The sequence below is a fragment of the Acanthopagrus latus genome, chromosome 16 (genome assembly GCF_904848185.1).
Source record: "Acanthopagrus latus isolate v.2019 chromosome 16, fAcaLat1.1, whole genome shotgun sequence".
Taxonomy (NCBI): Eukaryota; Metazoa; Chordata; class Actinopteri; order Spariformes; family Sparidae; genus Acanthopagrus; species Acanthopagrus latus.
The window spans coordinates 18,814,990-18,834,316 of NC_051054.1; the positions used below are offsets into that span (position 1 = coordinate 18,814,990).

The 19,327-nt window shown below is 43.9% G+C and overlaps 1 protein-coding gene across 2 annotated transcripts in view; it reads left to right on the forward strand.

The window, feature by feature from the left end:
- The window catches only part of bach2a (BTB and CNC homology 1, basic leucine zipper transcription factor 2a), a 30,446-nt gene that overhangs the window by 2,312 nt on the left and 8,807 nt on the right, over positions 1-19,327 (forward strand). The window contains exons 2-3 of one of the 2 annotated variants that reach the window (XM_037072493.1): positions 3,676-3,762; positions 15,192-15,474. In XM_037072493.1, coding sequence (XP_036928388.1) covers positions 15,208-15,474 — 267 coding nt within the window. In that variant the 5' untranslated portion in view covers positions 3,676-3,762; positions 15,192-15,207. The remainder of the gene's footprint in view (positions 1-3,675; positions 3,763-15,191; positions 15,475-19,327) is intronic. The other variant, XM_037072492.1, reaches the window with a different exon arrangement.

Sequence of the window (19,327 nt, forward strand, 5' to 3'; positions counted from 1 at the left end):
AAGTGGCGAGGTGAAGCTAGTGAACTGAGATGTTTGAGGATTAGAACAGAGACAGTTAAAGGGACAGTTCACACTAAAATCACAGGACCAGAAACAATGAAATAACACAACGCAGCACGTGCCAGTGTCTGCCGGTCGCCCTGCTGTTCCTCTCTGTGTTTGAGTGTGTGAAGGATCCCAGGTGAGGGGCAGTCACAGATCTGTGCAGGTAGTTCAGTCCCACCTTGGGTCTTAGAACACACCACCACCTGGGAGTGGAATGTGAAGGGAAGAATGTGGAGCATGCCTGAAACTCTGTCCACTTTCACACCTTAGTTTGCACACCTGGCCAGTCACTGTTGAAACAGGAAGTGCGGTCCGACTGTCAGTTTGAAGACACTCTGAATCTCCATGTCTCTGTGGAGGTGGTGCAGTGCAGCCAGTGTAAAAAGATCAGGATGAGGAAAATGACTGACAGAGAACCTTTGTTGTGTTCAAAGTTCAAGTTCTTCCAATCTAAAGTTCACTTTCAGTACGGTGATGTCACTGTGTTTTAAACAGGTAAAACACAGGAACTAGTACTCACTGTAACTGCTCTGAGGTGTGTGTGTGTGTGTGTGTGTGTGTGTGTGTTATTTATTCTCACAGTCAGACAGTTTTCTTCAGTGAGATTTTTATAAAAAACAAACTGATTCTCATTGAAGTTATATGAAGAATAAACACAATGCAGTGGCCTTGCTGTTCATCCATCTCTTCTAGTGTGTTTAGGCCTGAAGTCAGCTGGAATTGGTCGAACTCACACATTCTTTAAGGAAAACACAATAGGAGGAATGTGGTAGATTACATCATACAAGAAAGACAATTAAAAGAGCAACGCCACATGACTGAAAAAATCCATAGAAATGAAAACATCTGATAGAGGCACTTTCTAAGGTACGGTGGGAAAGGTTCAATGAAGAGACAAATGGAATATGAAAATGCTGCAGTGGAAAAGTTTAGTAAATATATAAATAGGAAACTGTTACCATGAAAAAAGCCCACAGGAAAGGAAGATATGATGAGCCTGTACAAGACTTTAATGTGATACAGTTGAGGTACTGACCTTTGACCTTTAGAGCAACAGAAACATGAATCATCAGAAAGTGTTGAAAGTGTACGGAGACATTCTGATGGATGTTTTTAAATGTACAGTGCACTGGATTTAACAAGACGGCAGGTAAATAACACGAATCTGCATTAATCATCATTATTAATCATTAAACAGGGGACACATGGTGACATACAGGCAAAGCAGTCTGCTTAATAAATCTGTGCTGTGAGCCCAGAGACACTGAGTGAGTACTGGCTCTGGCTCAGATGGAGAAACTGTCGTGACTTGCATCCGACCACTAGGAAGCAGACGGACTAACCGTGACCGGAGGAGTGAATGAAGTGATGAGCTCAGCTCTGGATCAAACTTCAGAAGACAGAATGGACAGTAATAAACGATAAACTGATGTCCCAGCTGATGTTGTAGAGTGTCCTGCAGACTCCTCTGAGACTGAGGACAGCATCTACAACAGACACAGCTCAGGGTGATGAAGAGGGCTGCTGTCTTCCTCAGTATGCTTCTTCTCTGCCTGCCTGTCTGCCTGTCTGTCTGTCTGTGTGTCTGAGAGACTGTTTGAAGACGGTAATACATAATTCACACTCAGCACTGTTACGTGCATGTGTGTGTAAAGGTGTGCAGGTGAGAGGAACTGATCAAGGGCAGCCCATCTGTGTGTGTGGCCGTGTGTGTGTCTGCGTGTGTGTGCGTACGTGTGTGTGAAGGTGATGAGTACAGACCATCCCAGGAGGCGGAGCACAGCTCGAGGGCAGACAGAGGAAAGTGTCTCGGTGATATTCCCCTCCTTCCTTTCTTTATCGTCCACACCTGGAATATTTTCATATGTGACAGTGTGCAACTTTACACACACACACACACACACACACACACACACACTCTCCCACATTTTTTAAATGAGTGATGTCACATTTGTAATAATCACCAGTCTGTAACAATTTTAACAAATCTTCACATCTTTTACACTTTTTGAAAAAATAATTGTTCACATATTTGTACAATATTTGAGTTTAGCGGTGCCATGGTGCTCAGATCCAGAGCCATAGATCTGCTCTAGATACCATTGAGTGTTTTCAGTTGACATCACTCAGTATAATGTGACAGGCAGATTGGTGACTAGCAGGTAAAGCTCAAAGGTCCAGCTGACGGGATGGCTCAAGAAAAAGAAAAAAGACAAAGGTCTGAAAACAAAAACATAACGTGCTGCAGGGAAAACAATGATTCTATTTTTCTAGATCTGTCAATCATCTCACAGCCCTGTGAGATAGAGCTCCGTCTCCACCATGGCTGATCAGATAATCAGAATATGTCTGAAATCCAACACCGACAAGTTTGATGTCCGGATCTCGGGAACCTCTGTGCCACAGATTGCGGTTGTGCAGCCACACATGAAGAAACATTTTGTTGCTCTCACACAGACGACGTACATTTGGCCACAGTTAAATCTGCTCCAGCCTTTGTCTCATCAGTCAACCAACGTGCAGCGACATATTCCAGAACGTTTCTGTTGGTTCAAAATCATCTTGGCCTACATGTCCAACAGAATACACAGCTACCCTTTTTGTACTATCGCACATTAAATTATTTCATGGATCCATCTGTTCGCACCTTAAAACAATGAAAAGTGTCACCGAGCAGGAAATTTGTCATGGCACAAAATCATCTTCTAATCCCAGAGCGAGAGATGGTGCTCCTGACATTAAAGCGCTTCATCGAATGCCAAGCTGCTGCTGCGTATTTGTGTCGTGGAACAGATTTGAACAGCCATTGTTTGGACATCTGAGAGACACACTGAGAATTCCTGACGAGGAGACAGTCTGTCCGCAGGGACGTTTGTACCCTCACCATGTGCAGGGTCTTTACAAAAAAGAGGGGACGAGATGTAAAATCTGATCAGTAAACAAGTATTTAACAAATCCGCACCAAATTCACAACCCTAAAAATGAGACCTGTCTCTCCAGCCCTCAGCTGCCGCTGCCCGGGGCATTGTTGGCATTTCTGGTTTATCTGGTGCATAACCTTGTCACAGATCTGGCAACCCATCTGGCATGGCTGCCGGTGATTGGTGCAGACAGGGGGGGCAGATGGTGAGATGATGGTCAGCTGTTTTGGGCACCGCTTAAATCCTACATATTCAACATAGTATTTAGCTAAGCTAAAGCTAAATCTGTTGTTTAGCTTACAAAGCGTCTCATCAGAGTGTCTGAGGGACACAGCTAATGGAGACTGAGAATAAAATAAACGAAGAGCTGCGGTGTCCTGCTCTGATCCTCGACAGGAAGCTGCTGTGTTACATCAGGACTGGTGACTGGAAACAAAAGTAGAGCTGCAACAGCCAGTGAACCAGTTAAAGCACAGAATATCAACACTTTTGATGGTATATTAGCTGTTTCTGTTTAATCAAAATGCCAGTATTTTCTCTCTTGCATATCATTGTTAGCTGAATACCTTCAGTGTCAGCAGAGATGCACATACATTATAAGTGTAGGCACCTGAGGAACACTACCACTGATTTCTTTACAAGTTGTTGTGAAGAAAACTGCTTCTTGTGTGAAGACTCAGCAGCTGGAACATGTGATGTCATCCTGTAGCTGCAGCTCTGGTAGACGGGGCATCCTCCCAGCAGAGCAGCAGGAAGGAAGCAGGGCGGAGGGTGAGCAGCTCCCTGCACTATGAGGGTAACAACACAACACACTCACCCAACAACCCAAGTGTGAACCCACTGAACCTGGGAAGACACGTCCACACTTACACTCAGCACATGACATCACCTCCAGCTCTGCTGCTGGGCTGCTCCAGTGGCCATGACGGTGACTATGTGTCAATACTCCTCCCAATACTGTCAATTTGCACTGCCCAGTCCAACTGTCTGATGTCAAACAGTGCCCCTAGTGGTGAACCAGTTGAGTGTTTCGTGGCCTGAGTGGGGCTACTGAAGCTGTTTGTGGGCTGATGTAACTGTGCCAATGAAGCTGCAAAGGCTGCTGGATGTTGTGGAGGTTCCACCTGTCGAGACACATTAACACGCTCTCACATTCCCCTCCGTGTCTCATGGCTCTGGCTTTGATGTGAGGCAGTTAGGGTTTGCGTGCTATGAAGGATTACAGCGGCAGAGGTGATAAACAAGCACTCTGTCATGCTTTGCCACCATGTGGCTAGCTTCGAGGTAGCTTTCACACTGCAGCAGAATAATGCAAGTGGGACGTGTTGGTGTGTTACAGGATGCTAGTGAGGAGATGATGCTTTATTTGTTTTAATTTTTTTAGGGAAGCTTCTCGTGTCCGATATCAATCATTGCATATTGTATTTATAGTATATAACCAGAACTTTATGCACAGCTGAGGCTAAGAAAGTATATAATATAATATAATATAATATAATATAATATAATATAATATAATATAATATAATATAATATAATATATAATATAATATCCCACAGCTCTAATAAAGCCTCAGACATTGGGGAGACCATGTTTGGATCTCTAGTCTACACTGTGTGGCACCACCAGGTGCAGCACTTTCTGTTGTTGTTGTTGCTGTTCTTCTTCTTCTTCTTCCATTATTGGTCTGACACAGATTGTTTGTCCCTTTGTCTTAGCATGTCTTTGATATGTCTGTCATGTCATTCTATCTCTTTTCATTCCCTTTCAAGCTGCTTTAACGACATATATAGCAGAGATTGAACAGCCCGATGACGGTGTTGTCCCATCTATGGTTTTAATGCTGTGGCTGTTGTGGTGGTGTATAATCTTGATGAAAATATCAAATGTAAGTCTCTGTCATTGTCTCATATCGGTAATGTACGCTTTAAATTTGAAAATGAGTGAAATGTGCCCCCCTTCTTTGTGTGTGCGCGTCATTCTAGACCCCCAAAATGTCAGTATCAAACTAGATGTTACAGACCCGCCCCTGCCTCCTCGCCATCTGTGCTGGCAGTTGTTCCAGTCTCCAAAGTGAGAGTGAGAGTTTTCATACAGGTGCAGGCAATTTGTTTTAATAATCCCCATCCTCTCTGTAGGAAGTGACGAAAGCATCAACAGTTACTGTATAAACAAGGCCCCTTGAAAGTGGAGCTTCACGTTCTTTCTGATTGTTTTTAGCAGAGCGTATCAGCAGAGAGACAACACAGACAACTGCCAAGTGAACAGACAGCTTGTCTTTAGTTTGATATTTGGACGGAAAAGCTTGCTTCTAATTGCTATAGGACTGTCGGCTGTATGATGTATACAGCCAGTATGAACACTGAGGGCTTGTATTTGGAGCCAAAAATGTTTTCCCTTTGTGTTTTGATCCTGTCTCTTCATTTCTGTTTGCTTTGGCTGCCTTCCCAGAGTAGTGAAAGTTGAATTTCTCCAGCATTCCCACCCCGAGCATGACTCACACAGATAAAAACCAGCTTCACTTTCCCTGAAACCTGACGAGCCTGATCCAATTTACGCTTCCCGAGCAGCCTCGGGCAGAGTGATGTCAGCCCAGCCTCCCAGCTGAAAGGAGGGAATGGAAGTGTAAGGGAACACATGTGATCATGGGGGAGCTCCCGGGGGGGAGGGGAAGTCCTCTGCCACTACATCCGTAACAGTCAGACAGGTGAAGTCAGAACTGACTCCGCGGTGGTTTTTGGGTTGCTGAGGGCAGAGGCGTCTCTAACAGTGTGAGGAGAGTGCTTCGACACACTGCAGGGGAACATGAGTGTATGGATGAGATCTGAGTCACTGGAGCTTCCTCCGCTGCGGTGTGTAATTCCAAAAGCAGAATAAGCAGCGTTTGGTTTTCCTGCAAACCCTCAAAGAACTGACTGTATTCCATAAAGGTGATGTTAATCATGTCAGTTTTCCTCTATGGAAACCTTGTGGGCGTCTCGCAGCCTACATGTGTACTTTCATTTTCACGCCCACACCGTGTTGCCTCGCGAAGAAGATGAACTAATCCTCTGCTCAACATCCCTGCCTTTATGACTCATTTGGCAGCTTGAGAGCTTTGCACCCTCTCACAAATGATTCATTTATTGCACAGTTTTGATGTGACACACACCAGATATCTACATATAATTGATATTGTATATATGTTTACTGCGCCGTATAAATGCTGAAGCATGGCCCTCTTTGTTTGATTGGACGTGCTGATGAGTGATTGACGTCTGTTATTTGGATAAGAAGAAGGAGCAGTTACAGCTGACTGGCTCTGGAACGTACTAAATAGTGAGGTTCCCTATTCTGTACTGGTGCTCACCCCTGCTCCTCTCCACTCTAACTGTGTCTGATGCAGCGGTGTGGGAGTGTCACTCCACCGTCCGTGTAACGTCATGTTGTGACCCCCCCCCCCCACCGCCACTTCTTTGTTGTTATGCTGCTAGCATTCTGGTCCTGCCGGTGACAGTTTGTCCTCAGTGGCAATTAGAAATAACAGATCATTGCTGTGTGTATCAGTCCTACAGTGATCGTCGGCGTCCACCAGTTGAAAAGGTGTTTCAGTGCTCCACATTGCCAGACTGAGTGAATATGCGTGAGCACCTAGTACTGAAGCCATATATGTAAGCTGAGCGCGTTGTCTCTTATTTGTATGGATACCTGGGACACATGACGTCATACTCCACTGTGGTTGGACCCATCAAGACATGGACTCCACTAGACTCCTGATGGTGTGCTTTGATATTTGGCACCTAGATGTTGGCAGCAGATCATTTAAGTTCTTTAAGTTGCGAGGTGGTGCATCCATGGATTGGACTTGTTTATCCAGCACATCCCAAAGAAGGTCGATTGGATTGAGATCTGGGGAATTTAGAGGCCTGCGATGCACTGTGTGTTCTGACACCTTCAGCCTTTTAATGGCTGCCATCAAAGGTTGTACTTGACTTTGTGGTACAGTGTTGCACTAAACAATGACACAAGGACTTGTCATTCTGATGGCACTCACATCAGCTTCTGCATTGTATCCATTTTGAGGTGCTGTTTGTATGAAATGGTTCCAAAAAGTTTTGCCAATGTTAAAGGAAAAGTTCACCTCAAAGTGAAAACCCAGTGGTCGTCTCCTCACCTTCATGCAGCTGGAAAGTCAGGTGAAGTTTTGTAGTCTGCAACATTTTCTGGAGCTTCATAGTGTCAAGAAAAAGAAAAAAATAACATTAAACAGCTCCATACAGTTCACTCAACATGGCTGGAGTCTCTGGAAGCCCTGAGATCCCCAAATGATTCGTAAAAAAAATGTTATTTTCACCCTCGACCCACATCAGACAGGGTGGGCACTGGCACTTTAAGCTAGCTGTTACAGTGCAGATTTCAGCTTTAAAAAGGGTGTAAACAACATCTTATACATTTTTTACAAGAGCTTCTATGAGCTGTATGGAGACATTTGATGTTTCTTTGGTTGTTTCTCTCTTTTAAATCAAGTCTCCAGCCACTTCAGTCTTTTAGCAGAGTGCTGCAACTCCGTTTTACTGTGAAGCTCCAGAACTGTTCTGTTGACTACTGCTACTACAGGAGAGGTTGACTCAGCTGAACTCTTTTGGTGAACTGTTGCTTTTGGGAAATTCACCAACGTGAACACTGTAAGAAACACTGTAAGATTGTGCTCACCAGGTTACTTATACAGAGTACAGTGCGGGCAAGAAAACTATAATTATCAAAAACGTATTGGGAACAGTAAAAAGGGGTGACTCTTGCAGGATTAGACAGTATCACTTGTTCTTGTGTCGCAGTGGAGTTCATGTTAGTAAAATGTCGTCAGCCCTGATTACACCGAGACTCAGAGCTACAGATCCTTCAAAAAGCCTGTTGACCTGAGCCGCGGGAAACAGCAATCAAATATGATTAATAGACTCTGAAAGCCTGTCACAATCACAAAATGACCATATTTGTAAAAAATTAAGGCATTTTACATTTATTGTTAGGTGGCAACCTCTAGTGGCTGTAGGAATTATTCCAGCTGCACGGGAGGGAGTGAGGACAAGTAGAATAAAGATTGAAGCCTATATAAGGAGAAGATGGGGATGGACAGATGAGTTAGACAGTTGAGATCGCTCTTCATGTCCGTTGTGAAACCAGAACGTACTAATGTCTTTTAAGGTACTAACAAAGTGAAGTGGACACAGGGTTTCACACTGCAGCAGTCATGTTGGGATCAGTGATGTGTGTGGATTATGGAGACACTCACCATCACCCAGTTAAAGTGTAAGGATGTGTTGGATTCTGCAGTCGACATCTAAACTTCGAAAAATTGCTCAAAAATGCAAAGTGATGCAAGAAAAGATCAGACAGCAGGTGTGTCAGACCAGGGGAATCGTTTTGCTGGTGATGCTTTCTGAACATCCAGCAACATCTGAGCCAACTGATGGAAGCAGATCAGAGCAGTGAGTGCTCTGCTGAGTGCTGCTTGACCCGTCTGTGTGTGTGTGTGTGTGTGTGTGTGTGTGTGTGTGTATATGTGCGTGCGTGAGCACATGTGTGTTCGTGCCTGCATGGACTTGTAGGATAAAAGGTGAAGGTATTGATGTGAAGTGAGAAGGCATGAGAAGTAGCTGGGTCAGCTGTTTAGCATCTATAGATTGTAACTTAATCCCTGGATAAACACACACACACACACACACACACACACACACACACACACACACACACACACACACACGCACACACAAGCACACACACACACACACACACACTCACCGCTCTCACCCCTCCCTGCTCACACCAACACATATGTGGTACCATCTAACAAGCCCTGCAGTCCATTTGCTACCCATAATCCCTCAGTCGTACAGCAGGTCACTGGCCCCTCACACACATCTCCAGCCGTCCTCCGACACACGAGCTGTCTGTGAGGAGAGCTGGCTCCACGCCTGAGGGCTGAGCGCTTTCATTTGCACTAAATCCAATTCCACTTGACAAAGGCAAGGTGAGTTACGCAGGGCTGAAGGAGGACGAGGGCTGGGCACACACTGTTCACAATGACCTCAGAGGTCATTTATCAGGATCTCAATGACCACCGTGCAAGTGAGCTGCTTCTCAACAAAGGCTCATTGTTGAGTGGGAGACGATGATGTCATGGCGGTATATTTCCGGAGCCCTGGGAGTCCCAGGGGAGGTTCCCTGTAACGTAGCCAGGACTGAGTACTATCTTTAGCCATTAATTGTTCAGAGAAAATGTCCTCCAGACATAAAGTTTGTTTCATCCTCGTTCTAATCAGTTTCATCAGGTGAGGTGAGAAATAAACAGCAAAGCAAGCAGGTGTATTCTCTGAATATGAATACCCAGTGTGATTTGGTTTTATTTTGATATATACTGATAAAGTAGCGAGAGATCAGAGGAATTGTATGTCATTTGTATGTTTGTTATATGTGTTATACAGTGTGTGTGGCTCCCTGCAGGCAGCTGCAGGGAGGTGATGCACTGCCTGGGTATAGATTTACCAACCGCCCTGCTTTAAACACATTACATGCTCATTTCTGCCCATTTGAACACATTGACCGCAGAGAGAGTGTTTCATTAAAATGTGTTATTCACATTTGAAGTATTATTCGGTTATTTATGTACATTTCCTCCCAGTATTTAGACTGTCCTGTGCAGACTCAGCCAGACTTCACTGATTTATTTACCCGCGATTCAATGCAATACAGACATGACGTTGTGTAACATGTCATGATAATGTGTAAAGCTACTGCTTTATTAAATTGTGACTTGATTCATGCGGATCAGTAAAGATATTTCACCACATCCTGATACAGAAATATGTAGCACTGGCCCTGGTAGCCAAGCTGGTGTCGGAGGATTCAACACTGCTTTGATAAATACAAATCACAGGTGTGGTACAACCTGTTGCGGCCACGTATCTATCATACTGTCGCACTGTTTGTGTGACGGCTCTTATCTGAGACCACATACATACCTACATACATACATACCCTCCACATACATGCTGCACTCAACTTACATCAGTCAGTTTCATAAACACTGTGTATTGATTCAGCCCCTCTGTGAAGGGCTAGGGTTAGGAATTCACACACACGCACACACACACTATACATGTATATATATAGAGAGAGAGAAATGAGAGAGACATATAAGCACAGTATACCCCACAGACACCATCAAATGAAAATAAGACATAATCAGGGCAGGGGAGCAGGCAGGAAAGGGTGGAGAAAAGTAGGCCATAGCAGTACATTGGAAACACACACACACACACACACACACACACACACACACACACACACACACACACACACACACACACACACACACAGTAGAAGTGGTGAATTATTAGTGTTTGTTAATTAATATTTGTGTGTAGCTGCAGCACTGGGGGAAAATCCTCGCCTGGTCTTGGTTCTGCTGCTCCTGTGATTAATAATTTACCCCTGGATGTATCTAGCCTGCCTGCTGGGCAGCACCGTGTGTGTGTGTGTGTGTGTGTGTGTGTGTGTGTGTGTGTGTGTGTGTGTGTGTGTGTGTATGTGTTTCCCTGTGGCCACCTCTGCTTGTCTCAGGCTGTCTCAGGGGTCTGGATGGCCTTAGATGTATGTTTGATTGATGGTTCTGCCAGGTCGAATGTAGGCTAACGGAGCATCTGGCTGATGAGGGGAGGGCACCGAGCAGCCACAGAGAACTGCATTATGGGACATACTAGTGGTGCCACTCCTCCGGCTGCGCTGTTTCACTGGAGCTCTGCCTGTTGATTGTGATTCCGAGGACTGTATAAGATCCTCGCAAACATTTTGTGTGGTTTTGTGCAGGGTCGGTGTCAATTAGTCAATGTGGACTAAACCAGGGATCACTTTTCAATGCTGTGACACAGAATTCAGTCAGTTCTCACATATTAATATGAAATCCTTTACCTATATACTTATTATACTGTTTTTGCACCAACATGTGTATCTGTTTATTTATTTTTTTTATTTCTCAGTTCATGCCAATAAATACATAATAAATGAATACATACATTATAGACAATAGTGTTACATGTTATCGTGCTACCTGCTTTTGTGTGACAAAGTGTAACTGGAGACACTGTGTCGGTGTTCTCACAGTGCATTTAGGATGTGAGGCTGTGCTGAGCTGCAGGTCAGGACAGAGATCTGTGAGGACAGTGTGAGTCACAAGCTGAACAAGGCTGTCATGGAGTTATCGAGTGGGGGGATTGGTAGCACATCTGACTGTGTGGTGTGTTCAGGTAGCACATCTGACTGCGTGGTGTGTTCAGGTAGCACATCTGACTGCGTGGTGTGTTCAGGTAGCACATCTGACTGCGTGGTGTGTTCAGGTAGCACATCTGGCTGCAGTGTGTTCAGGTAGCATGCCTGGCCTCGTGGTGTGTTCAGGTAGCACACCTGGCCTCGTGGTGTGTTCAGGTAGCATGCCTGGCTGCGTGGCGTGTACAGTACTTCATTATTAAGGCTCTTTATATCCTAATGAGCTCTTGTGATATGTAGAGAACACACTCCCACTGTGGCCTTTATGTAGCGTACAGTGTTCATGGTGTTGACGGATGCATCCTTGCATATCAAGCTATTGAATGAGTGTTTTCTTTATCATGTATAATTGGCGAAACATTTAGTCAATTGCATGGGCTCACACACCGTGTTACAGCAGCCACACTTCTTCACTGTAGCAGATGATTTTAGCTCAGTTACACTCTGAAAACTGCTCTCAGTTGTAATTTTACAGTTCGGGGATTATGGGTATCAGTGAGCTGCCTGTCAGCCCAGTCTGCAGCTGAAAGACGCCATCCTCTCCTCTTACATATTAAAGCGCGGCCCAGACAAGATGATGAAACCACTGGCAATGTCTTGTTTACCAAAGCCCCTCAACTGTCTCTGAATAGTTTACCCAGCGTGGTGGGAGGGGGAAAAGCGAAACACGGACAAACCAGTCTCCAAACGACAAAGACTGGGCTAATTCAAAGAGAGACATGTTGATGTCTCAAAATAATTTCTGTGCAGTCAAGACTGAGCGCAGAGCTCCCTCTGGCTCACAGGGCTGTTTATGTAAGTTCCGCGGTAACTGGAGCAAACTGCATGTTACTAAAAAGGATTTCTTGTCACTTGTAACGACTTTAAAGCAATAGCAGTGATTTCTGTCAGTGTCTGATCTTCTGTGTTCCCCCAGTGACAGAGTCATTCTGTGCTCCTTCTTTCTAATGACGCTGACGATGGCGTGGCCGTCCCAACACTCACACACGCACCACGCCTGATGTCCTCTCTTATATTCTGCCTGCACCATTAGCAGACAATTCCTGACGTCCAGCATCACTGTGTCCAACAGAGACATCTGGTCACGTGGCTGGTTCATGGATTCAACCTTATGCATGAAATATGTAAATAACTATAATAAAGCAAAAGTAGAAAATGAAAAAGAAAAACAATATGAGAACACATGGTATCGTGCTTCTCTCCACAGTCGTAACTACAGCAGCGTAATAACATAAGGCCTCAGTGTGTACCCTGAATGTCACTGTGGAATGATTGCTTGTCTTAATTCAGATGATCAGCTGAATTCATAAAGGTGAATCCCTCTCAACAGACTCTATTGTCATCTACTGTCCTCTAATAGAGGATGACAATAGAGGATAGTAGAGTATTGTAGAGGACAGTAGAGTACAGTAGAGGACAGTAGAGGATAGTAGAGTATTGTAGAGTACAGTAGAGGACAATAGAGGATAGTAGAGGATAGTAGAGTATTGTAGAGGACAGTAGAGTACAGTAGAGGACAGTAGAGGACAATAGAGGATAGTAGAGGATAGTAGAGTATTGTAGAGGACAGTAGAGTACAGTAGAGGACAGTAGAGGACAATAGAGGATAGTAGAGTATTGTAGAGGACAGTAGAGGGTATTAGAGAACATTAGAGGACAATAGAGTACAAAAGAGGACAGTAGAGGACAATAGAGGATAGTAGAGTATTGTAGAGGACAGTAGAGTACAGTAGAGGACAGTAGAGGACAATAGAGGATAGTAGAGTATTGTAGAGGACAGTAGAGGGTATTAGAGAACATTAGAGGACAATAGAGTACAAAAGAGGACAGTAGAGGACAATAGAGGATAGTAGAGTATTGTAGAGGACAGTAGAGTACAGTAGAGGACAGTAGAGGACAATAGAGGATAGTAGAGTATTGTAGAGGACAGTAGAGGGTATTAGAGAACATTAGAGGACAATAGAGTACAAAAGAGGACAGTAGAGGACAATAGAGGATAGTAGAGTATAGTAGAGGACAGTAGGTGACAGTAGAGGAGAGTGGAGTAAAGCTCAGTCATAACCAACAGTGTGAAGAAGACAGATAGGAGCACTGTGCCTTTCCTTTGTTCTCAGTGTCGGCAGCAGAGCAGCTCCAGAGCAGTGCAGTGGATAAACAGTGCGAGCAAACAATTTGCAAACATCATGAAAAGCAATAGAGAATGTGTGAGCCTGAAGTGTTCCTGAGGGGAGGCAGGAGATGATCTACAACACTGATGATTGGCCCGTGGGCCACAGGGAAAAAAGCCAGAACACTACTTCAGCAAGCCCCCAGTGCTGGGCTCTGCCTATTGAAAAGCCATGAATCAGCAGAAACACACACACACACACACACACACACGCACACACAGAAAGCCGAGGGCTGATGAGACAGACAGACTGCATGCTCAGCTGTCTGTGTCGGGGTTTTATGTGCTACAGCATTAAAATGAAACACAATGGACAGAGCTGCCTGCAGTCAGTGTGGGAGGCTGCTACATATCTGTACTTCTCTGAATATAAGTGTGGGCACATGTGCTTGCTTTCATACATTTATTTTACAGTATATTACATTCAGTACAATAACCCTGTTGTGAACACGCTCTTGTATGCTCGTACTGTTTGAAAGTCTGAGACATTACAGTTATCACTCTGGTCTCTCCAGGGGAAGTATCAGAGTCTTGTGCTTGATGACAACCTGGCAGTGATTATGAGCTATTATAATATCATCATCTTATTATTATTATTTTTTTTTATTGAGCAGCAGTCCAAAATCTGGAGATATTCAGCTTACATAAGACAAACAAGAACGCTGACAGAGAGACACTGGAACCAGAGAGCCCGGTTCAGTTTACTTCAGGGGTCTTCGACATTTCAGGCCAGGGACAATTTATCTGACAGAGAGATGGAACAGGGACCTCCTGCTACATATATTGTATAAAGCTGTATTGACTATTAAACTGGGCCTGTAGGAACATAGCCTGTAGTGCATTTACGAACATGTCAGCAGCAGCTGCAGCATGGTTAACGTTAGCATGCTGGATTTATTAACTGAAACAATGTGACCTGCCACGCTTGCTTTCTCAGCACACATGTTTTGTGTACTCTCCTTTTGGTCTGTAGTTGCTTCTTACCATGTAAACTAACTTTGCTCGAGAAAAGGCTGAACTTGTTTGTAATCACATAAATGAAATGATTTTTGTTATTTTGGCTTTACAATAATGAGATGTTGGATTGATGTTGATGTTTAATTTCAGCCACATTTACATGTTTGAAAAATAAAAACTACAAAATATTATCAATAATACAATACAGCCGCCTGCTGCAGTAACTCTGAGAAGCCCCTAAAGGTGATGGACTCCCTGTTGAAGACTCAACAATGTTGACTTGATTAAATGTGTGAGACATTCCATAACTCAGTACAGAGTTATGCCTGATAGACTTTTGAATACCTTTGTCACATTTGACTGCAGTTTGTGGCATTACTGGCTCATATGCTGAATTTATGTCATTTGCTGATGTTTGCTAGACTTAGAAGTCAAATTCCTTGGTGGACACATGTATGTACATATAACACAGTGACAGCTGATCTTCATCTGGTTTGTCCCCATAGGGTCCTATCATATTTCACCATTTTCCCAAATGCCCTGTGCATCATTGTTGCTTGGCGAGGGCTTGCCAGTAATGTTGTCTGGGTACCATCTGTGAATGATGTCACAGTGGCTGGCAGGTGATTGTGACTGATTCCTGAGTTTGAAGTACACATACTGTAGAACTTCTGCGTTAATAAATGTCTGCAGCCACTTGTTTTGCATCGTTGTATCTTTTCTCCACTTAAATCGAGGACCGCCTTAAACTCCATGTTGAATGCAACCTGACACGTTGTCCTTTCTGTCTCCTGTGCAGGGTGCTAGAGGGAGTGATGTCGACAGGCGAGGAGCAGGATGGTGAGGCGGCAGCGCCCGTGTACGTGTACGAATCCAAGGTCCACTGCGCCAACGTGCTGTTGAGCCTGGAGGAGCAGCGGCGGCAGGGCATCCTGTGCGACGTGACCGTACTGGTGGAAGGAAGGGAGGTGCGAGCACACAGGGCCGTCCTCGCTGCCAGCAGCCGCTACTTCCTGCAGGCCCTGTTAGGGCACAACGGGTCACCTGGCGAAGTGGAGCCTGTCATTAACCTGCCAGACAAGGTAAAGGGCCACAGTGAGAACAAGGACAAGGACACTCAGTGGGCTCCACAGGGAGTGGCAACTAGTGAAAATAACCCTGATGAAGTTGTCAGTGTTCTTACAGTTTGGGCTGGTAAACTACAGACTTACTGTATGTCTATCTGATCCTCACCACCCTCTGACAAAAATGGGTGAGAAAGAGTTATTATGGGAAATAGATCTATGATAGATTTAGTGCTTCATACATGAGACTAAGTCAGGACATCTCTACCTCAGCTGCTACGATTCTTACAATCCTCTGATTAGTCTGTGACATGTGATGAATTGTCACGGGGCACATTTCCTGTAGTCCCTTCTTTAAAAGGAGTCACGAGGTAAAGCTAAACACTTCCTACTTCATCTTGTCACTGGTTGTCACCGTGTGCAGAAACATGCAGTGAAATGAAATATCAAACATAGCTGGCACTTAAGCTTCATGGTGTTGATGGAGGTCACGGTCTGAACAACAGAGCAAACAGAGAAGTGTATGAAAGTTTACGCCTTTTGATTCAGAAGTGTTGACTGCGTCAGTCCAGAAGCATGTGGTGGTTTGAGTGCATGAGAATAATCTGCAGTGAAAGTTAATGTTTGTACAAAAGCTGCTGTGCGTGTCATGGCTCTGTCTCCAGGTGTGCCAAATGTCACTGATACCAGAGAACCACATCGTAGAGTTGGTTGTGTTTTTGTAAAGGGCTCTATGCTGAGTTGCTCTGGTTTGATCGCACTTTATCCTTTTATGTTAGCCTCTGGGTAATTTACAGCTGTGCTTGCAAAGCAAATTATTACAATATTGAATAAATAATATAGCTAAACGCTTGTTTTGAATATGACCTAAAAGAGACTTCCAGGAATGTTGACATGTAATGAGCTGATGATTTCAGTTGTTGTTTTTAAATTGACTCAGACATGTGGGGTTCATGGGCCCACGCTTGTGGATCCTGATTCATGGGTAGGACAGACCAGCTTATCGACACGTCTGGTAGAGTGTATGTGGTTCAGTTGAGTTATGTGTAGAGACCCTGGTGATACTACCAGCAAAGTTTCATGTTGTGTCGAGCCTTCTTAGTGTTTTAAAAATAGTGTTTTAAATAATTTTGATGCTAACATAAAAGTGCCCCATGCACTCCCATGAGTTTTCGCCGAAAATGAAAATAAAGTCAATCTTAAAAGAGACTAGCATATTTCCAGCTAGGCTACCATGTTAGCGTCAACTTTTCCTGTCTGTTGTCCCTACTTCAGCCAACTCCTCAAACCGCTGCACACCTCACTAGTCTGAGCAGGCCTGAATACAGAATCAATGCAGTTTTATGATAAAGTGGGAGCGAAGCCAAAAAATGTCAGGTTGGAGCAACATGCACTACATGTGAGTAAAGAACGAGCTGTGCAACTAGTGAAGACAGCTTCATTGGCTCATGCTGAAGTGAATCATTTTATTTGCTGCACATGAGAATAAAGTGTTATCAGCTGAATTCAGTCTTCCTTACTGACATGTTGAGATCAAGACAACTGGTGTTCCCCGATCAGCAGCAACTGACGAGGTGACCACATTGATATTCATGCCCAACATGTTTCCGTAAACCCATCAGTTCATCGCGTGTCCTCCTCCTCTCTTATTTACCAGACGAAGTTGACGTCAGCTCCCTCCTGCTTCACAGTCACACTGTTATGCTCATTCACACTTGTCTTCAGCTGTGAAGAGGTCTTCACACTCTGGGTCATAGTCAGGCTGCTGATAAAGTAGCACAAAATAACTGAGTCTCAGTAGGGTTGGGTCACTTCTGAATCTACTTCGCCGTCTCCCTGTCACTGCTCACATTATGCTCCAGTCAATACTCCTCCCCATCTACAGAATGACCGCTAGGACAATACCCAATGACCCGAACCCATATGCAAGTTTATGAGCCTTCTCATTCACCGTGATGTGCTACCTTTCCTGTCAAAGCCTCAGCCCCCTTCCACAGCGTGGACCCATGAACACCCAGTCCTGCAACAGGCCTCTGCTGTCGACCTTTAGTGCTCGTTGGATCATCTCAAAGCATCTCCAGCCCTTTCGATCTTAAAAGTGTCTCTTTCATCGTATGCTTTTACACGAATGTTTGACTCATATACATTCACCAAAAAAAGCCTAGGTCGCATTTTGGTGGGAGTTTTACTTCAAGGGTTAGGGTTAACCGTTCAAGTATTTGCTCGACCAATAAAACATAAATCCTGCAGCTGATTTGATTTATGCTTTCTGACATTCTATAACAAAATCATACTGCTGGTCAGCCGGTGTGGAGCAACATGATTATTATTACCTTTTAAGATAAAGTGTTAAAGATAAGTGTTAATGATCAGTCACACTACAGTGATTGATTATCTCCGTCTCTCTCCGCTCATCTGTGTGTGTGCTGCATCTCATTAGTGAGGCTGGTGTGAGGCTGGAGTGCAGCTTCAGTGTTTGTGCACAGGAGACAGCAGCTGCTGACGCCAGCTGAAAATAGGCTTACATGCACACCACACCACGACACACACATACACATACATTTTCATGTTCACTCACATGCACACACAGCAATATAGAGTAAATGCATACATACAGCCGCACATACTCATCACATGCACCTATATGATGCCATATAGTGGCAACACTTCGTGTAGGGAACAAGAAGTAAACAGGGGCGCTGAGAGGATGAGGGTGGGGGAGAAAGGAGGATCCAGGACAGAAGACAACATGGGGGATTAATATGGTGAAATGACTGACAATGAATTGAATTGGTGATTCATGCACCTCCACCTCACAGTCCCAGTCTTTATTCGGTTTTTCCACAAATCAAGTCGCAGCGTTGTAACACACAGCAGTCTTCTTCTGTTACACGTGGTGAATCTCTCAGAGTAAAGCTGGCTTTAAAAAGATAAAAAAAGATTTTTGATCTTCAAGCAAATGATCTTATAAACATTCACAGAATTCCACAATTGAGCGGTTTCCTTTGGATGTGTGTTAACACCAAATGTGGGTGGTATTTCCATTTGGCGAGTGAATCTCCAAAGGACATTTATTTGTTTTCAGATTTTCCTTTGTTGGCCTATATATGTTATTATTGATATATGCATTTATAGTAGCAGTGTTAGTCCTGCCATCATCATTGTTGTTGTTATTGCTACCATTTTAAACTATTGTTATTGCTTTTATTTTTGGTTATTATTATAAAGTTATAATATTATCATTATCTTCATGAGGGTAATGATATGTTGATGGTGTTGAAATTGGTGATGGAGTGATACTAGTGGTACTAGTGCAGTCAAAGGTATTATTATAATAATCATTGTAATGATTATTATTATCATTGTTGTTTTATCAAATCAAATCAAATCACTTTTATTCATATTGCCCACAATCACAATAACATTGCCTCAGTGCACTTTACAGTATGCACAGTTAACAACATCTTCTGTTCTTAAACCCTCAATTCAAGCGAGGAAAAACTTCACATATTGAGAAAATCCCTTTAAACAGGGAGAAGAAAGAAAAAGTAAGAAACCTCAGGAGGAGCCACAGAGGAGGGTCTTCTCCCAGGACAGACAGACATGTAATAGATGTCGTATGTACAGAACAGAACAACAAAATCGCCACAATGTATATGTAAAGTGTGTGGATCCAGGAGGATGACTGCAGTTGGATTAGGTTAACACACGCGAAACTACTTGGAAAACATTCTGATTGGGGTTAAAATAAAGATATTACTTATGTAACTTCAGTTATGTATCTGAGGGAACTAAACCTCTAATTTCACAATGGACTTTGACAGCATTCTCCTGGGTGAAAGTCCTGTACTTGTTTCACCCAACCTCTCAC